The 19,525-nt window shown below is 40.8% G+C and overlaps 1 protein-coding gene across 1 annotated transcript; it reads left to right on the forward strand.

Moving 5' to 3' along the window:
• The first annotated feature begins 4,731 nt into the window (after positions 1-4,731).
• On the forward strand, positions 4,732-14,424 carry LOC127782896 (4-hydroxybenzoate polyprenyltransferase, mitochondrial-like). Its single transcript, XM_052310172.1, has 8 exons — positions 4,732-5,187; positions 5,496-5,631; positions 12,693-12,814; positions 13,173-13,242; positions 13,329-13,478; positions 13,576-13,711; positions 13,800-13,896; positions 13,993-14,424. Exons 1-8 carry the CDS (start codon positions 4,742-4,744, stop codon positions 14,060-14,062), a joined length of 1,227 nt encoding a protein of 408 aa, XP_052166132.1. The 5' UTR covers positions 4,732-4,741; the 3' UTR covers positions 14,063-14,424.
• Positions 14,425-19,525: the final 5,101 nt, after the last annotated feature.

A 19,525-nucleotide genomic window follows, 5' to 3' on the forward strand; every position in this document is an offset into this window, starting at 1 on the left:
TTTAAAAACTTTCACCTCAAAATTCAAAATATTTGACTTAAATTTAAAAACTTCCATCTCAAAATTCAAAACATTCAACTTAAATTTAAGAAACTTTCAACTCAAATTTAAACTCTCAACTGATATTGAAGGTGATAGATTTAGTTTAAAAAATATCACAAAAAAAATCATGCGCGTGTGTTATGTATTCTACTACAACAAGTGGTGCTCCAGTCTTCAAGATTTCTACTCGGACGTCCTCAATATATATCTTCACTCAAGCAATAACTACTCGATGACAAGAAGTTACAGTTCTTGACTCTATGTTCATTTGTTTCCCAACTAACTAAAGAGTCGGGGGCTACACAAGTACAAGGCTCAAAATTCGACAAGCTTATGCCAATATGAATCAATCAATTAATCATCCAATGAGTCAACTCCGGGAGTCATTATCTTCGTCTTCACTTTAGAGAAGGTGTTCTAGTTTAGCAACTCCAATTATTTCACCGACAATTTTGGCTTCTAGATGCTGCCATAATCTTCTTTTCTTTTCTCAAGTATCAAGTTCAAGATTTAATCTACATGTCTGAGAGTTTGGAGTTATCGACCAATCAACTCAGATTCAACGAGTTGGCCAACAGCTCCAACACCAAGTTCTACAGCCATCGTCATTAATCAAGAGACGTTGCATCAATTTTAGTTATGCACACAATGGTGTCAACGAAACTACTCAAGCTTTGACATCTTATCAACAGTTTGATGGATTATTACCATTGGCGTCACCATCGACACCTTCATCATCGGCATTATCTTCATCTTCGATCAACTACCGTCAACCAGGGTCTTTACTTCAGGAGGCTGGGCTTCGTCAACACTAAAATCTGACTGGATCACTGACATCGTCATGTTCATCAACATCCTGTCATGCCTCTTTTGCCTAGCCTACTCTACTGCCGTTGATGGGCAACTTCGTCTGCATAGTTGACCATCTCTGCTACCGCTAGTCGTCATTATCACTGGTCATCTACTATCGCCAGCTGGTTTCTTCATCTGCATAGTTGGTGGAGTTCGCCATCACCGTTGATGGCAACTTCGTCTCCACCACTGACATCTTCATCACCTCGGATGGGCGATAACGTCTCCATGTTGGTCATCTTGCCTCCATGCCGACCGCATCTACTACTGTCAATGAACAATTTCGACTACAACAAAAGGACAACAATATGCTTAGGGGCTTACCAGCTCGAGCACAAGGATCATACCTTCAATCTGGACTTGTTCTAGAAACAAGCAACATGAATTCATAGTCATGGGTCTATTTTCTACGCTCAAGGACTGGATCAATCATTACTTCCTACGAGGACCATCGACTCATTACTTGCGCCAGTCAGAATTCAATTTTTACATCTACTTTGGTACACCCTATGAGGTATATCCACTCGGATGAGAAGCCGCTCAGATGAGATGTACTCGGTCTACATCACCCGGGAGATTTGTCACTCGGGAGCATATTAATAGGCGTGTTATACACGTCATATTATAAGGGTATCGGTGGGCATATTTTGGGCCTAGGCCTAATATGTCTATAGGGAAACAGTTGGAAACGATCGGAATCGATAGCATCTCTTCGAAAATGATGCCCGAATGGCCAATAATTGACCATATTTATCATTTAAACTACTCAGTGTCAACATTAATATGATGCAGAAAGAAATTAGAAAAAACAAAATTTAAAAATAGCCAAAAACGGTACGGTCAGAAACGGTACCCCTTATACGGAAACGCCGCTCGGTCGATCGGGAATTTCCATGAACGTTTTCACCCTGTAGCCCATATTTTCATGTGTGGCTAGTCACATTCTTTTAGGGACTTGTGCATTTTTTTGCTTAGGCCAAAGTGCGCATGATCAAGTGCCCAATACCTTAAAATCCTTTTATACCGCTCTTACTCAACTTTTTCGGAGTTGGTGTGCATTATAAAAGGTGACAAACGGTGAAGCTTTACATAGTTGTCTCGCTCACTTTTTTTTTAATATAAGTCAAGGCACTGTTTGGGTTTATAAATCAATTGATTGGATATAATATCGTTACCTCTTTACCACGTAAGTGTGCATTTTTGTGGACCAATATTATGGCTTAGGCTGATTATATATTTTGGTCATTTTCCAGACGGTTGGTAAATCCTTTATGAGTTTATTTACTCAGATTTTACACCACATATGCCATATATTTCCAGGTGTGGTGAAACCATGTGTCTTTTAGGGACTTGAGTATATTTGTTAAAGTAGTGTGCACGTGGTGTGTGCCCGACACTTTGAAAATTTCTTTATTCACAGCATAAAAGCTTGTTTTGCTATGTGAATTTTCAAAGATGTAGTCAACTTTTGGTTGCACGCATCATATTTTACAAGCAGTCGGTTTTATTACTTGAGTCTTGTTTACTCGGGAGTTCATATCGCATATGCTATTATTATGCTACTTAGGTGGCTTAAAACCACTCGGCTGGTTTATTTATTAATTCCTTGACTATATACTTAGTTCGTTCAACTAACCACATAGTCGGAGGCTACACCTAATTAGGTGCATCTAGTTGATGCACCTAAGTATATATATTCTTAAAATTTTTCAGCCCTTCACAGCCTCATGATTTGGTGAGAGTATTCGGGAGACCATGGCAAAGATGATTGAAGCACTCGGCTTTTGAAGATTTAGCTCGGAAGAATATTATCTTTTCGACTGTGAAGATCTCAGGGGCTACTGTGGAGAATATGGGTATTGGGTACCCACACGGCCTTCATATTCGACTAGAGATAGGAGGTGGGCTAGATACATATATTATATAATAGAGTAGGACTCAGTTGTTATGTTGCCTTTTATCTTAAAGCAGGGTATAGAGCCCTGACCAGGTATTACCATGTAATAGATTAGGAAATTGATGCCATGTTCGGCTAGGTTTCTCCTTTATAACCCTGCCTCCGAACCTATATAAGGTGAGCAGGGAGCCTCCTCTAAGGGGCATGAGCACTGAGATTCTTTTCTTTTGCGGGGATGAGCACAGAGATTCACAATCAGATCTCGTCAGATTAATACTATACCCGACAGATTCAAATCTCCAAACATGAGTATGGTATTACCTCTCATCCAGAGGGTCTGAACCTGTCTAAATCCTTCTCTCTGCATCCATCCACTTTTAGGTCCTGTGCGCTACCCCTTTATATTGCCGAATTCTAGTTTCGACATCTACTTTTAGTTGATGTAGGATCGGTGAAGACAATTCAACATCCATGAGACATGTTGCGTCAGCGTCACGTAGGATCCTAAAAGGGTCGTGACAATCTAGAACTGAAATGACACAATTTAACAAGTTCAGAAACCTAGATATGCATTTTAAGAGTTTCGGAAGATGGATAACACATGTGGATAAGTTTAGGGACCAACCATACAGTTTACTCTTCCAAAATTGCAGGCCTAGCAGTCACTGATAGGATATCATGTTGGCTGAAATATTCAATTTTTTAATTAAATTTTTTTATTAAAATTTAACCATAATCTGTTCAAATTTCCAAAATTTCTGAATTTTCGTTTCCATTGGTCCTTCCTGATAAAAATATGTAAAACAAAATATAGAAATAATAGAACCCCTTATTATGATGTGTACCTCAGGGAAGCAACTCTTCTATGAGGCCCACCCTGATGGTTTGATAAGGCAGAGATACACATCCTGTGACTTCCGCAAGAGGAGCCTCATCAATACTTCAGATAACTTTGGGTCAGTCTTTTCCTCTGTCAGATCGCTAAGCCAATCACCAGAACCACCTTGCGTGAACCATATGAAACCGCGAAGAACATTTGATTCTAGAACATTAATATTATATATTAGAACCTCTGATATTATATTGGCCTGGTGGCATATACTAACGTATTCTAAAGTTATTTGCAAATCTTATATTGATTTAGAACACAGATTCTATATTAGAACCTCTGATATTATATTGGCCTGGTCTATCAATGGGCATATACTAACGTATGCTAAACTTATTTGCGAATCTTATATTGGTTCCTCAAGCTGAAAAATGCCATGTGCACTTGAACTATTGCCTTGATTAGAAAGCAACCATCACGTAAATTGCAACGAATAATTGGCACTTGACTGTGCCGACAAACTGTCATAACAAGTTGGTTCAGTACTTCAGTACCAAAAACCTAGCCAAGCTCCTTGACTTGACTTGGTACTGCATATGTAAGGCTTGATTGATTTGAAGCCAATTTTTACCCTACCAAAATATATTTTGGTAGTGCCAAAACTTGCACTACCAAATTGAGTAGTATTGAATTTGAACTTTACGGTAAAAATTTGGTAGGAAACCAAATACGCATTTGTTACTGTTGAAATTACTAAGAATTTGATAGGGTAATAAGTTGGTATCAAACCAGCCCTTCATGTCTTGGTCAATGCTGGGACAAACTTATTTGTCTGTTATGATGTTTTAATTAAGATAGCTATTATTGTTGCGCTTGCTTAGCATGTACGGGGATCGATAGCCCGCATCTCCATCTCTTTTTATTTTAATTTTTGCTTTTGCCGGTAAAAGGGGAAAAAAAAAGAAAAGAAAGCAGAGAGCTCGGTGAAGCACTTAAGATTGGAAGTACGCGCCGAACCCTCCAGCACTGGTGCATGTCGTCATCGCCCCACACTGTTATAAATGCGCCCCACAGGACGTACGGGTACAGCCACACCGATCGTCGATCACCACCCTGCAGCCATGGCTCTCCTCCGCGCTGCCGCCGCCGACCTCCTCCGCCGCCACCGCCACGTCCCGCTTGCTAGTCTGATCCTCCACCCCGCTCGCTCGCTGCCACCGCCACTTAGCACGGAGTCCTCCTGCCCTGACGATCCGAGTACTCCCCGCCCCATCACACGACACGGCGACCTCTTCGCCGCCCCGCTGCGCCGGTGGCCGCGTCCGCTAATTCCCGTCTCCTCCTCTTCTTCCGTCGACGGTACTGGGGTCCGACTTTACTCGCACCCCTCCGGCGCTGGCTCGGCCGATGGGGATTCCACGCCTCCTCCGCAACAGTCGCCGCCGGCGAAGCCACCTCCTACGTCGTGGGTGGACAGGTGGGTCCCACTGGCGGCGCGTCCGTATGTCATGCTCGCCCGCATCGACAAGCCCTACGGCACCTGGCTCCTCGCGTGGCCCTGCTTCTGGTACTGTTGCTATACTTCCTTAAGTCGTTTGACTAAATTTTGATAAGTACAGTAAATTAGTCTAACTAAATATACCATTGTATTTATTTCTATGTAATGTTTGTTTTTCTGATGAAAATGTTGCTATGTTTTTTTAGAAAATTTAGTCAAACTTAAAATAATTTAGTTTTGAAAAGAAATTTAAACGACTTATAATATGAAATCGAATGAACTGTACTACTATTGCTACTCCTACCAGCTAGGCACCATCGCATTGTACGCTAGTTTGAATCGGATTTGAAGCGAGGCTGCAACTGTTTCCTTGGTAGGTCAATCACGATGGCAGCGATGCCAGGGGAGCTGCCGGACATGAGGATGCTGGCGCTCTTCGCCTATGGATCCGTCCTCATCAGAGGCGTCGGATGCACAATCAACGATCTTCTTGATCGAGATATTGATAGAAAGGTGATTAATCTGTGGTGATCTCTGTTCATTAGATTTTGTTCCACTGTCTTTCAAGAAGGAAAAAAAGGTTTTCAAGTTCTTGCAAAGAGTGAAGCTGAAATGCCAAACATGTGCCGACAGCATGGTTTGAAATTTCGGACCCTACCAACAAGCACAAATCTCCCCCAAAATTTTTAGAATATTTTCATTTTTTTGTGAATTTAGTCAAATTTTGTTGAAATTCAATCAACCTATATAAAACTTGAAGATGTTTTTGGCAGTACTTTGATACGTCATCCGTGTATGAATCGGTTTTTAATTTTGTTCGCTTTGGAAATGCAAATCCGTATTTGAGTCAGTTTTTAAGTTCGTTCACTTTTTTTAAAAAACTTACATACTAACTTGAGACGATCGGACTCCTAACTACAACTCATAATTTTCATAAAAAATATATATCAAAATGAATCCCACAGTGAATTTCACATTAACTAAACCATATAACAATAATAAGATTAAATTAGCCTTCATCCGTTACAACGCACGGGTATTTTATTCTAGGATATGTTAAAATTTCAAATAATTTCGGTTTACAAACCACCGAAATTCAATAAATTTACAAAAATTTCGGCAACCCTGGCCGATAGTGATACTATCACCGATAATGATGAGATGTCCTCCTCCGATGGGAGAAATTGTGTTTGTATCGAATTATGATTTTTTTTATCCAAATTGAACTTAGGAAGCGACGCATTTTCTTATGATTAATTAAATATTTACTATTTATTTTTAAAAAAATAGATTAATATAATTTTTTAAAGCAACTTTCGTATACAAACATTTTGCTAAAAAACACCGTTTTGCAGTTTGAAAAGCGTACGCGCAAAACACGAGGGAGAAGGGTTGGGAACACTTTGCAATGAACACAGCCTAAGAGCAGGTACAATAGTGAGCTAATAGCCCGTTTACGTAGGATTTTAGCACATGTGGCAGAGAGCTAATAGCCCGTTTACGTAGGATTTTAGCACATGTGACTAAATAGTCGCCGGCTGAGCAAGCGCGAATATGTAAATCTGTATGTCGTGGGGCCTATGCATGTCACAGCAACCAGTAGAAAAATAGGAGAGCAACATGCAGCATTGGAACAAGAGAATAACACGATTAAAAAATTGAAAGCTAATAGCCTGCTATTGTATGTCAGGTAGATTATTTATCTATTGAATGAGTTGGCAAGTTTTCTGAGCCATCAGTCGGCGCCGTTATTAAACTTGCTCTAAGGAGTTTTTCCTTAGGTCTTGTTTGATTAATCGTACCTCGAAGAGGATTAAAGAGTATTTGGAGGGGAATAATTCCACACCTATCCCCCACAAATCCCCAATCCCTTCTATTCCCTTTTCAATAAGAAATAATCGAGCAAGTTCTTATTGGGATGAGATCTTTTACTTACCAGTATAGTTATCCATATCAGGGTATTCATAGTTTTGGGCGTGAGATATTCCTGGTGAGTGTACAAGTATGGGTATCCCATATATACTGCATTAACAAGATAAGAAATTGCAAACTTGCTTTTATATAAATTTTGGCCAAACTCCTTGACTATATGCACTGCTGCACATCTGGTGCAGATCTCTGTCAATGTTCATGAGGAACTTTCCGCTAAAGCCTCGTGCTGGGGATGTAGCTCAGATGGTAGAGCGCTCGCTTAGCATGCGAGAGGTACGGGGATCGATAAACTAGTGCGTGTTTTTTTCATTTCTTTAAACTAGTGCGTGCATCTCCAACCTTTTTTTTTTCATTTCTTTAAACTAGTGCGTAGAAGGTAAAAATTTTAACTATTTCATTTCTTTAAACTAGAGCGTATAGAAGGAAAAAAAAATTAACTAGCGCATAGAAGGTAAAAACTGAAACAGAAAGCTCGGTTGTCGCAACACTTCGTTTGCCATCTCCATCGATCTTTGGTTTCCATTTTTGCTCTTTTATCTTGCGCGTCTAAAGGGGAAAAGTTTTCTTCATTCTTTTTTACTGGTGCAAAAAAGGTAAAAAAAATGAACCAGAAAGCTCGATGTAGCAACACTTCGCGTTTGCCATCTTCATCTTTGGTTTCCTTTTGCTCTTTTTACTAGCGCGTGTAAAGGGGGAAAAATTGGAACTAGAAAGCTCGGTGTAGAACCATTTAGTTTGGCCTTTTTAGGCTATGTACAATGCGTGACCCTGGCTTGTGGTCTCAAACCTCCACGTCGGACGTGCGCACCCGTGGTAGTGGAGACCGTGGCTCCGCAGGCCGATTCCGCGCTTGCAGAAGAACGGCCCGAAGCGCCGCGCCTGGGCTCGGGAAGGGCGAAGCCACGGTCCGAGGCCACGCGTTGACGGAGCCGGAGCCCCGTGCGTCGCCTCGTCCGATCGCCAGATCTGCCACCACCGCTGCTCCCCGCCGCCGACGCTCGCGAAGAAGGGAGGAGGAGAGGAACCGCCACCGTTGTGGCTCCCGCCGCTAGATCCGGCGAGCCGGCGCCCGGATCCGGCGAGCCCGTGCCCAGATCCGGCGAGCCCGCGCCGTCAAAAACTCTTCCTCCCCGCCGCCGTCGAGAACTCCTCCTCCCTGCAGCCGCCATCGGGCTCACCATCGAGAACTCCTCCTCCCCACCGCCGGTGGCCCCTCACCGTCGCGACATGGGGATGGGAGGGCATCCGCCGCCGCAGGTGGTCCGTCGGCCGCGCGAGAAGACGGGGCGGGGGGTGGAGGGAAGAAGCCGGCGGCCAAATCCAGCGCCGCCACCATGGGGCTCCGCCGCGGGGGAGAGGCCGGAGGTGGAGGCTGCGTGAGGGGAGGAGGAGCGGCGGCTTTTGAGAGGAAGCGGAGGCGACGAGACTGAGGAATGCGAACGGCTGGAGAGGAAGAGGATAAGATAGAGAAAATAAATGAGAGAGAGGATTGGAGGGGCTGACAGTGGGTCCATATAGAGATTAGGGGTATCTATCTATTTCTTTTTGTTATTAGAAGGTCTAAAATAGATAATTTTACAATAACAAATATTATAGGGACTAACAAATAAATAGATAGGGGCTGAAACACAAAATATACTTAGCAGTGGTCTCCATTGTAGACATCATGGTTTTTGTGTGGCGTTATCTTATGTGGCAACTTGAGACCACATGTGCCTGTGGCCACCATTGTACATGCCCTTACTTGCTTGTAATCTGTTGTCTTGATTATAAAACAAAATTAGTGGTGCCGTGGTCATTCATGGTCCATCTATCGTAAGCCTCTTCCCCTTTCATTTTCAGAATACCATGCATATCGTCCCCTCGAAAATTTCAAAAAAAAAAACATCTCATTTTGTTTTTTTTTTGTTTTTTCCACCATTTTTCTTGCTGACGGTGTTTTGGTCTTTTCTTTGGTTTTTTTTCTTTTTTTTTTTTGCTGGGTTTTCTACTGTTGGTGTTTTTTAACCTTTTCTTCGCCGCTTTCTTAGGGACGGTTTTTTTTTTCTAAATCGGAATCGGATTTTTTTTTTGCCTTTTTCTTGCTGACGGTGTTTTGTTTTTTTATATATTTTTGCGAGCCTTTTTTACATATGCCTTTTTTAGACGGCTTTTTTTTTTTAATTTTTTCTTGCCGTTTTCTTAGGGGCGGTGTTTTTTTAATCGGAATTGGATTTTTTCGCTTTTTTTTTATTACGGACGAAGGAAACATGTTGCACTTTTTTAAGTAGTAGAGATGTAATGCATCTTCACTATTTTGGGTTTGCTAAATATCTTGCGACAGAAAATTGGTATAACAAATTTTGAATTTTGGGACGCTAGGTGGTCTGTAAGATTCGTGCACGGGAAAGAGATAAAAATAGTCCCACGCTTTGCAGAGGATTGAACCTCAATGCTCATGTTGCGCTCGAGCATAGCTACCCATTACGCTATCACATGTTACTTATTTGTTAGTTAAATGTAGATTATATATCAGTTATATTATAGTTATAATGTTACAATTACCCCACAATTATACTATAGGTACATAAGTTTTCTTAGAAAAAGCTATCGAAAGTTATATAGCTAGTCCAACATACTTTTAAAACAAGTGTGGGGTTTATGGTCCAATGCATCCTCTTCTTTTCCTTTCACGAATCCCACACGCATCGTCTTTGCAATTTTAGATAAAGCAACCGTTACCATAAAAAAGAGATACTGCTTGTGAACTCTTTTTTTTACGGAAACTACGGCGGGTGTTACCACCAGCCTGAACTTTATTCATATGGTGAAACCTTTACAGGAGGGGATGTACAAAGGGATGGGGAGAAGAAACTAAACTTAGGGGTTAATTACAGAGAGATTTAGTGCCCAAGAGTGGAGCTGATGTTTGCCTACGGCATTGTTACATCGGTGTGACCACAAGTCGAAGTCGTTAGCGCAACGACGGAGAACTAGCATGTTGGTGTCGTCGATGGAGTTGAAGACCTTGTTGTTGCGGCGTTTCCAGATAGTAAGATAGTGCACCAGGTCCGATTGCATATGGCAACGAGTAAGATAGTGCACCAGATCCGAGGAGTGAGAGCATTGTCATGGGTGGACTGTCCGCACAAGTCTTCAAATTGTGTTAAGGAGACGACTTGCTGTTCATCGAGTCCAAAGGAGTGCCAAATATCTGCCACATCGGAGCTGCGAAGGAAGAGATGTTCTACATCATCGTCGAGGGGGCAAAAGGGGCACCATGCAGAGGTCGCTAGTCTACGCCACACCTGTCTGTCGTTGGTGAAGATACGTCGCTTGTGCGACGTCCAAAGCAAGATTTTGCATTTGGTTTGAGCATGATTGTCCTAGACGGGTCCAGCAAATGGGTCATCCGATAACTCGGAAAAGTTTAGGTCATAGACTGCATTGGCAGTGAAAGGGCGGTTTGTTGACAAGGTGTGTCGATCCGCCATCTCATTGTCCAGTGCAAGGGTGGAGAGAAGAGCATGGACAGTGTCCAGCTCACTGGTGGCCGTCAAGGACAGGCGAGGCCGAAGGTGGAGGATCAGCTCGGGAGTAGTGAGAGAGTCTGTGACCGAGATGTTTAGGCGTGTTGCGTGGGGAAAAAGGTCAGGGAATAGGTGGGCAAGGGAGTCCCCGCCGATCCAGTTGTCACGCCAGGAGGTGGACTAGCCATTTCCGACCGTTGACTTCGAGATAAGGCAGAAGTTCACAAGCCCCGCCACGATGTCCGTACGGATAATTGAATCGAGCCTCGAGGGGTCACCTAGGTCGCGCATGCCAGTCCAACTATAGTGGCTGTGGAAAAAGTAAATCCATGAAGCGCAGAACCATCCTCGTGCATTTTGAGCAAGAATTTTTTTGGAGACAGCGATTTTGGATTTCCAGATTCTTGATCCAAGCACTACCCTTGGCTTTCGGGGAGCAGACGGGAGCACTGCTTGTGAACTCCTTGTTGCGCCACACCATCCTTTCACTATTTCCCATCTCATCGTTTGGGTGACTGGTATAAAAAATGGAATCTATATATAATTTATTCGTATTGGCTCAGCATAGCACCATATTTTCATGGTAATGATCGGAGAGAATGCGCAGGACCCTCCACCGCAGGTGCTTCTCGTCATCGCCTCCTGATGACGCAAGCTCGTACGGAACTATATAAACACGTCTGTAGCAATATAATCAAGCGGTATGGTACAAAACTTGAGAGGAGAGGCCACTGTGCGTCTATGCCCATTGACTGGATCGGGCCTACCATAGCGTTACCGTACTCCATAACTACAAACGCAACGGGGCCTGGTGGCTGCGTCGCTGGTTCAAATCGAACCTAACTCTGCCCAAGACGACGCCCACCCATAGGCCCACGACGAGCCCAACTCTGCTTCTGGTACTACTCCTCCCTAGGAATAAGTTCACTTTAGGTCTCAATTTGTTGCCTAGTCTGATTTTCATCCTCAGTACAAAAAAACCAGATACAGCATATCCCCAACTTACAAAACTGTACAGACGAGGTCCCTTCGTAGTATCGTGTCCGGCTTTGGATGACGTGACGCCTATGTCGTTCCTTTGACTAGATCCTCATCCCACGTGCCATTGACATGACGCTTATGTGGCAATTGGATCCAAAAATAATAATTAAAACATGGGACCCATAAGTAATTTTTTATTATTTTTTCAGATCGAATTGCCATGTAAGCGTCATGTCCATGCCATGTGGGACGAAGACCTAGTCAAACCAGCCACGTAAGCGCCATGTCAGCCAAAACCGCCTTCCAAACCATTGAGGGATCTCGTTTGCACCGGTTTTGACAGTTCAAGGACCGATTATATCTGATTTTTGGGTTTAGGGACAAAAATTGAATTCGGTGTAAAGTTAAGGGACCTCAAATGAACTTATTCTCCTCTCTTTTTTTTTTTGAAATAACTTATTCTCCTCTCTACTACTACACTGCCTGCAGGGATGAAAACGGTCGGGAAAACGTATCAAAATAGAATAGTAAATAGTAAAGTTAGAAATGAAAACAGTATAAAAAATATTGGAAAACCGAAAATAGAACTATACGGGCAGAAAAATGTTGGTGATCAGAAATTGGTACTAATAAACGTCAGAAACATTTAACTAATAAATATCACATTTAACTTTGCTTAACTATATAATTTGATGAAATAAATAATTATAAATTATCTTCATTTTATCCTTGTGTTCAAGTTAGTGAGTTGGTTGAGGAGTTGATGGACCATAAATATTGACATATATTTTCATTTTTTTTACCATTTTTATTTTCATTTCTTGTTAATCATTTTTATATTGTTTGAATGGTAAAAATACAAAAAGAAGCATAGATCGGTCGGGAATTTTCATGACCATTTTTCCGAGCAAAACTGCATTACTAGTAGTGGCACTACTGCAAGTCTGGAAATCTGCTCCTCTGATTTGGAGTACTCAGAGAGGCTGAAACCTTCTCGGATCAATCAAATGCCATCATGATATCGCCAGTTGCTTGAAGAACAATGTAGGGGAGTGGTCAACCAGCAACGTAAAATAAATTTACCCATTGATAGGATTTTAACACCTGGATCTTTGATATAAGGGTCATTTTTGTATTGTTCTTTTCTTGTAGATTGAGCGTACCAAAAGCAGGCCTCTAGCCTCAGGTATTCTAACACCTACGCAAGGAGTGGGCTTCCTCGGATTCCAGCTTTTACTGGGATTACCATTTCTTCACCAACTAAATAACTTAAGGTACATTTGGCCTTGTGTGACTGAAATTGATGCAGTTAATTTGCATGTTTTAAATGTATATAGCATTGCACTGTTTTGTGCATAAAAGAACAATGAGATATTCGGTTTTTTTGGTAGAATTCTAGAGTTCTTTCCCTTTTAAGTTTGGAATGCAAAAATTGAATATGTTTAAGTCAATTTCACATTCACTCCACAAAGCTGTTGAGCTTTTGTGCTGTGTTTTCTCCTCAATAAAATGGCACCCGGCTCGACGCGGCTCTCATGCATGTGTTGTTCGGGAAAAAAAAACAATTCACAAAACTCAGAGGTTCCTTACATTACTACTCACCTCTATCTTTGATGATATTTGTTTGTGCAGCCAAATACTTGTGGTATTTTCACTTCCTTTGGTCTTCTCTTATCCCCTGATGAAGAGATTCACATATTGGGTATGCACTAATTAAACATGTGGTGTCTTAATAATGTGAACTTATTTACCGAGGGTGATCCAACAATTTCAATGCATTTGTTACAGGCTCAGGCATATCTTGGCTTGGTAGCCAACTGGGGAGCTTTGATAGGATGGGCTGCCATGAAAGGAACCATAGATCCAGCCATCATCCTTCCAATGTACACAGCTGGTACATGCTGGATACTGGTGATTGATACCATATATGCACATCAGGTTGACTTACAAATTAATGTAATTTTTTTTTCATATTTTATCTTAGTGATGTCATCTTTGTGGATGTGTGCTAATTTCTTTTCCAACTATTTGATAGGATAAAGAAGATGACCTCAAAATAGGAGTCAAGTCCACAGCAATAAGGTTTGGAGATTCAACCAAACCCTGGATCAGTGGATTTGGTGCTGCATGCATTGCCAATTTAGCACTCAGTGGCTATAATGCTGACCTTGGTTAGTGAACATTATCAGAATATCTTGTTTAATGAAATATTTGTTGCTATGCCTGATATTGACTGCGGACTTTGCTCACATTGGACAGCATGGCCTTACTATCCTTTTCTGGCAGCTGCATCTGCGCACTTAGCATGGCAAATTTCAACTGTTGATTTATCTGACCCCCTAGATTGCAACAGGAGGTAAGTTTTTCCTTAATTTACATGAAACAAAAGAAATGTGTTTATCTTGTTATCTATGAGATTATTAACCTTCTTAGCTGAAATGGTTCTCTGCAGATTTGTGTCCAATAAGTGGTTTGGAGCTTTGATATTTGGCGGAATTTTATGTGGACGACTTGTATCATGATAGATATCACGCATGGATGCATGATTTTTCAGTGTTGTTTCCTATGGAGCATTGAAAATTTTGATAGCACGGAGACGACCTTGTGACTTCTGAATTACCATATCAAGACTCGTTAGATTTACCTCCCTAATTAGAAGACCAAACATTTTTACCATGGACTTTTCAAACTAAGCGAATTACCCTTCTAAATCAATATAAGGTGGTCTTTTTCCTACATAGCACTTACACACATGCATGTTGGCCACGCTGCGCACTGGTCGTACACTGTGCCGCTATGCGCTCTAGTTGTGGCCATGTGTACACTGAGACCACGCCCGTGCTCATGATACTGTGGTTTTTTCATTATCTAATAAATCACGTGATTTCTTACGCCTCATGAAATGTGAAATATTATTTTTCTAGTTCTTTTGCCTTGAAGAAAAAAAAATGATATTCACACGTTGTTCCTTAAGAGTACGTGTTGTAGAATCTTCCAGTCAAAGGTGGTTCACTAAATGTCCATATAAATTGGGTTATTGACCGCATGCAAAAATATTTTTCCTCACAGCAAGTGCAAATTATGAAATGCCTTGTGAAATCTCACAAAAATGATGAATCTTAAAATAAATTCGATAGAAACCAAATGTGTTTGGGGAAGCTCTGAAAATTTAGCAACGAAATTCAACCAAATATAGTACAAATGTTGAATCCTACCGACGTGTGCATGTACTTATTGCCCAAAAATTAATCAGGAGAAAAATGTGAATACCATGGTGAGTTTGAGATTAGAGAACCGGCAGAACATATTTCAACGGAGATTAGTTTGATCTATAAGAAGCTTTTTTTTTTTCTGTGTACATCCGTTTCTGGATGTAGATCGAGGCTGGTTATTCTATTATCTAAAAAAATAAGTCCTTTTTTATAGAAATATAGAATGAACGTAGACGCTCACAATGCGCGTATATTAATTCCTATTAACGCATAGCCGCACAACCTAACCGTTTGTGGACTTCGAAATACTAGAGTGACATAATTTGATTTTAGAAAAGTTATAATGCAATGCGCAAATACTTATAGCCGCACACCCTACTTGTGAATCCTGTGAGTAACTTTAAAAAAAACTAGATCGACATAATTCGATTTAAAAAATTTATAAATGCATTTATTACATACGAACACTATACTCATTAAAATTATTTCACATAAATATTTTTTAGAAACAAAGTACAAACACATACGCGCACACTCACCCCTATAAAGACATCCATACTCTATCTCTTTATCACCTCGAAAGTATTTTTTTTTGAAAAAGAATGATGGATATTTAGTAATTAAGCGCGACTCCTTGACATGAAAGTTATGTCACCTCACTCACTTGATAGCTGATCAACTTAATTATACTATTTATACTTGGAGTAAATTAGGGGAATAATTTAAACCCGTAAAAAAGGGATAAAAAGGGATTAAAAAATAATTATACTAATTATACTTGGAGTAAACTAGGGGAATAATTTAAACCCGTAAAAAGGGATAAAAATACTTGCAGTAAATTAGGGGTAAAAAGGGGATAAAAATACTTGGAGTAAATTAGGGGAATAATTTAATCCCGTAAAAAAGGGGGATAAAAAGGGATTAAAAAATAAAACATAGAGGTTGGCATAAAAAGGGATTGAAAATTAAGACAGAGAGCTCGGCATGCCGCATTTCTTTACTTTCATAATAATCGGAAAGATTGCGCCAGACCCGCCAGCGCTAGTGCTTCTCTTCATTGCTCACTGTTTAGTAGCGCGCGGAGGAGTAGGTTATAAAGTCGTCAAAAGCAACATAATCGAGCGGTATGGTACAAAACTTGATACGAGCGGCCACGACTGAGCTCACAATGGCGGCAAGTCAGGGCTTTGGGCCTACCATAGCTATAGCAGAAGTCCACGACTACAGCGGAAGGTGGGCCCGGTGGGAGTGATGCTGTTTCAAATTGGGCCCAACTCAACTCGGCCCAAGACGACCCTGCTCCAATGTCATATTTGTGGATGTGGTAATTTCTTATCCAAATATTCGATAGGATAAAGAAGATGACCTCAAAGCAGGAGTCAAGTCTCACAGCATTAAGGTTTGGAGATTCAACCAAGCCCTGGATATATTCGTGGATTTGGTGCAGACTTTAGAGGAACGGATTGTTGGGGTTTGGGCTTATGCAGACAAGGCTGGATGGCCCGGCCCAATTATGCCAACAAAGCATACTATTACAAGGCCTTTTGGACCTTTTGGAGTAGATTGCATCACACGATTTCGGTTTCAAATTGTTGATGGAAAACACGAGGCCTGGGAGATCTACTTAACTCCAGTGTAGGTCCAAAACTCGCATTCAGATGTATGAGCGTGCCAGTTGATTTGATCCTGCAATCAACAAGAAGTAAAGACAAAGAAATCGTGGTTAAATCCATAAATGATAGTCGATCGGCTAGGTGCCGATGACATATCATTTACCTTTGGGCCGATGTCATATATACATTGATCGGCAGTCATAAATGAATTAAAGGAAACTAAATCTACTTGATCGGCTGTAGATATTAACGATATATAATCTTTATGTCGATATATACTTGAATCAAGTAATTGGGATAGATCGGTCACCATGCCAAGACAGTATAAATCACTTAGATCGAAATATATATTAACAACAAGATTATCTATGTTCATAGCATAGCCGATCAGATAGATCTAGCATGTATCGGCTAATACTTCGATACTACTCTATATTAAGATATCAAAGAAAGTAGAATATATCAAACAGAAGCCTAATATAATTAAACGCAACAAGATCTTAATATAAAGGGTAGATTTAACATGTCAATCAAGCATATAAGATAAAAGTAGTTAAATTAAGTAAGATCGGCTAAAACTCCGATACTACCCTAATCGGAAACCAGAAAACAGGCTAGAGATTGAAATTCTAAGCACGACTTAATAGATCAAACTCAACTGATGCAGCATTAAGTATGAAAAAAAGAACAATATCTAGACAATCAAGCCGTTGGATGTGTCACAGAGTGATAGATATCCTATATAATCTAAGCCAACATTGTTATTTAACCTAATCGGCTGCCCTCTGTTGGCAGATGTTAGCCAATTATAGGTTAGATGATGCTATTGTCGGAAATTACATAAGATATATGATAACTCGACGAATTACATAGACGAGATTAGAGTATCATAAAGATGGAAGCACCAATCCCGAGAACGCAAGCCACTATAACAAGTTTTACCTCTTGTTGAAGATCGAAATCGATGCAGCTCAACCCGAAAGTAAGAACTCGTCGAAACAAAACGAAAGTAAAAAGGATGGCGATGCGCCGAAATTGTATTGAACATGTGTGTTAATAATTACATAGGGCTCGGGATCTATTTATACCCGAGAATTACAAGATATGTCCATATCAGACACGACTCTTATCTCTAACAAACTCTAAAGATACCATAAGTCTTTGCGGCAGACTTTTGCCCACATTTATCTCTAAGGAATTTATATAAAATATCCTAATTAATAGATACAATTGCCTTCTCAGGACTCTATCCATGCGCGGCAATCATCTTGAAGCACATCAACTCAACCCGATGTCGTATACAAGTCGTATTGTCGGAATCGACTGTATCACTCAACCCAGTCTGACTCGAACTTAGCTGATCCTAGTCGTAGCCGATCCAGACTCCAGCCGATTCTTACTCTGTTTCTGCGACAATCCTCATCTTCGATTCCTCTTCGATCTAATCTCCATCTCCAATGCTGATATTACCAAATTTGGTCGTTAACACAAATGTGCATTTTAAACACTATCAAAACGGTACACCATGTTTTATTTACTGATTATACAGATTAAGATGCCACATTGGCACATATAATGATTATTTAGTCCACAGGATATATTTTTTAAAGTCCATAGGATACTGGCAACAACAAATGAACTTGCACATCTCTCTGGATCGTTAGGTTGCAACATTCTCAATTTTTCTTTATTGATGTGTTGGACCTAAATGTTTAAATTTGTATGAAATTTGTATATAAAGCCGGTTACAGCATACAACTTAGAGTTGTAATAGGTATTAGGACAAAATTAAAGTTGCCATCTATCCTAAGCTCTCTATTAGAAAGACACGCCCTATTAACCATATGGTGGTGTGGTAGCATAGGTGAGGGATGACTTACCGTAGCCTAGCCAGTCAATGGCTCTGGATACCCTAATACGCTGTAATATGTTGGATTGGGGAGAAGGCCCATAATCAATGCTCGAGGGATATAGATTTCGACTGAACCTCGTTAATAAATATCGTGTCTCAGTGTTGTCATCAGTTTGCATCTTCTATGGTATTCTTCCGTATTCAGTTGCTTATGTTGATTTTGGGCTGGTTGTCTATGGGAGATCCATGGATAAAGGTACAATGAAGGTTTCCCACACCGCGATTACTATACATAATATCTCTGGAGGGCATGGATGCAAAGCAATCAATGGAATTTGATTGGTGTAGTCAGACACTTTAGGTGGCGGTCGGAACTATTCGATGGGATGCAATCAAAAAGGAGACGACCAGACATGATGATCGGGTTGATGGCTGTGTCGTACACTTTAGATGGGTGGCCTGAACTTTCTAGTAAACTAATTTTAACATACTCAGGAGGTTAATTGAAGTTGGAGACGATCAATATTTTTTTATTGGTGGAGTTGAACACTCCTAGCCGGGGTGGTTCGGTGAGTGGTAGAAGATGAACGAGTGATATGGAACCACCGTGGGTGGGTAGAAAAGGGGTATCCGATTTTTCTGTGTAAATGCACGACCAATAGGGAGCATTCTGGAGATCCTCTCTTATTGCTTTTGTTATCGTATATATATTTTTGCCATATAATATAGCTCTCAAGCAATCAATAATGGTGGTATAATTAATTGGTGGATTAACTTGTGGTGTACCCTACTACTATAATACTACTATTCTAATTAACATGTCCATGATGGCTTCATGAGTTTCTAGCTAGTAGCTAGCACTGTTTCACCAAAAAGATGACTCACGTTCCTACAGGAATACATGATCATTGATCCACAGAGATAAGCCGAGAAATTAATAAGCTTGCTGTGGTCGATCGATCGATCGTCGCATGGGTCGCCATCTCTTCCAGGTCATCAAGCAATGCACGCAATGTAGGAGTATATGTCCCAGACTCCCAGTAGCTAGCTGGGATTACTTCAGCAAGCTAGCTAGTTGCAACTGCATGCGTACGGCATGCCATTTTAAAGAGAGAGTTGGACTTGGAGTAGTCCTGCAATTTCCAATTTGAATATGGTACACGAAATTGGAAGGGGTGACAACAATTGACAGTGAATGTTCATCACCACTCGGCAAGCACAGCAAGAAATCAATTAAGCAGTGATCTAACTCCTTAATTGTGTCTTACCAATTAATCAAGCTTAGCTAGCTATACTACCGCCTGCGTG

This window comes from Oryza glaberrima, chromosome 8 (genome assembly GCF_000147395.1).
Source record: "Oryza glaberrima chromosome 8, OglaRS2, whole genome shotgun sequence".
Taxonomy (NCBI): Eukaryota; Viridiplantae; Streptophyta; class Magnoliopsida; order Poales; family Poaceae; genus Oryza; species Oryza glaberrima.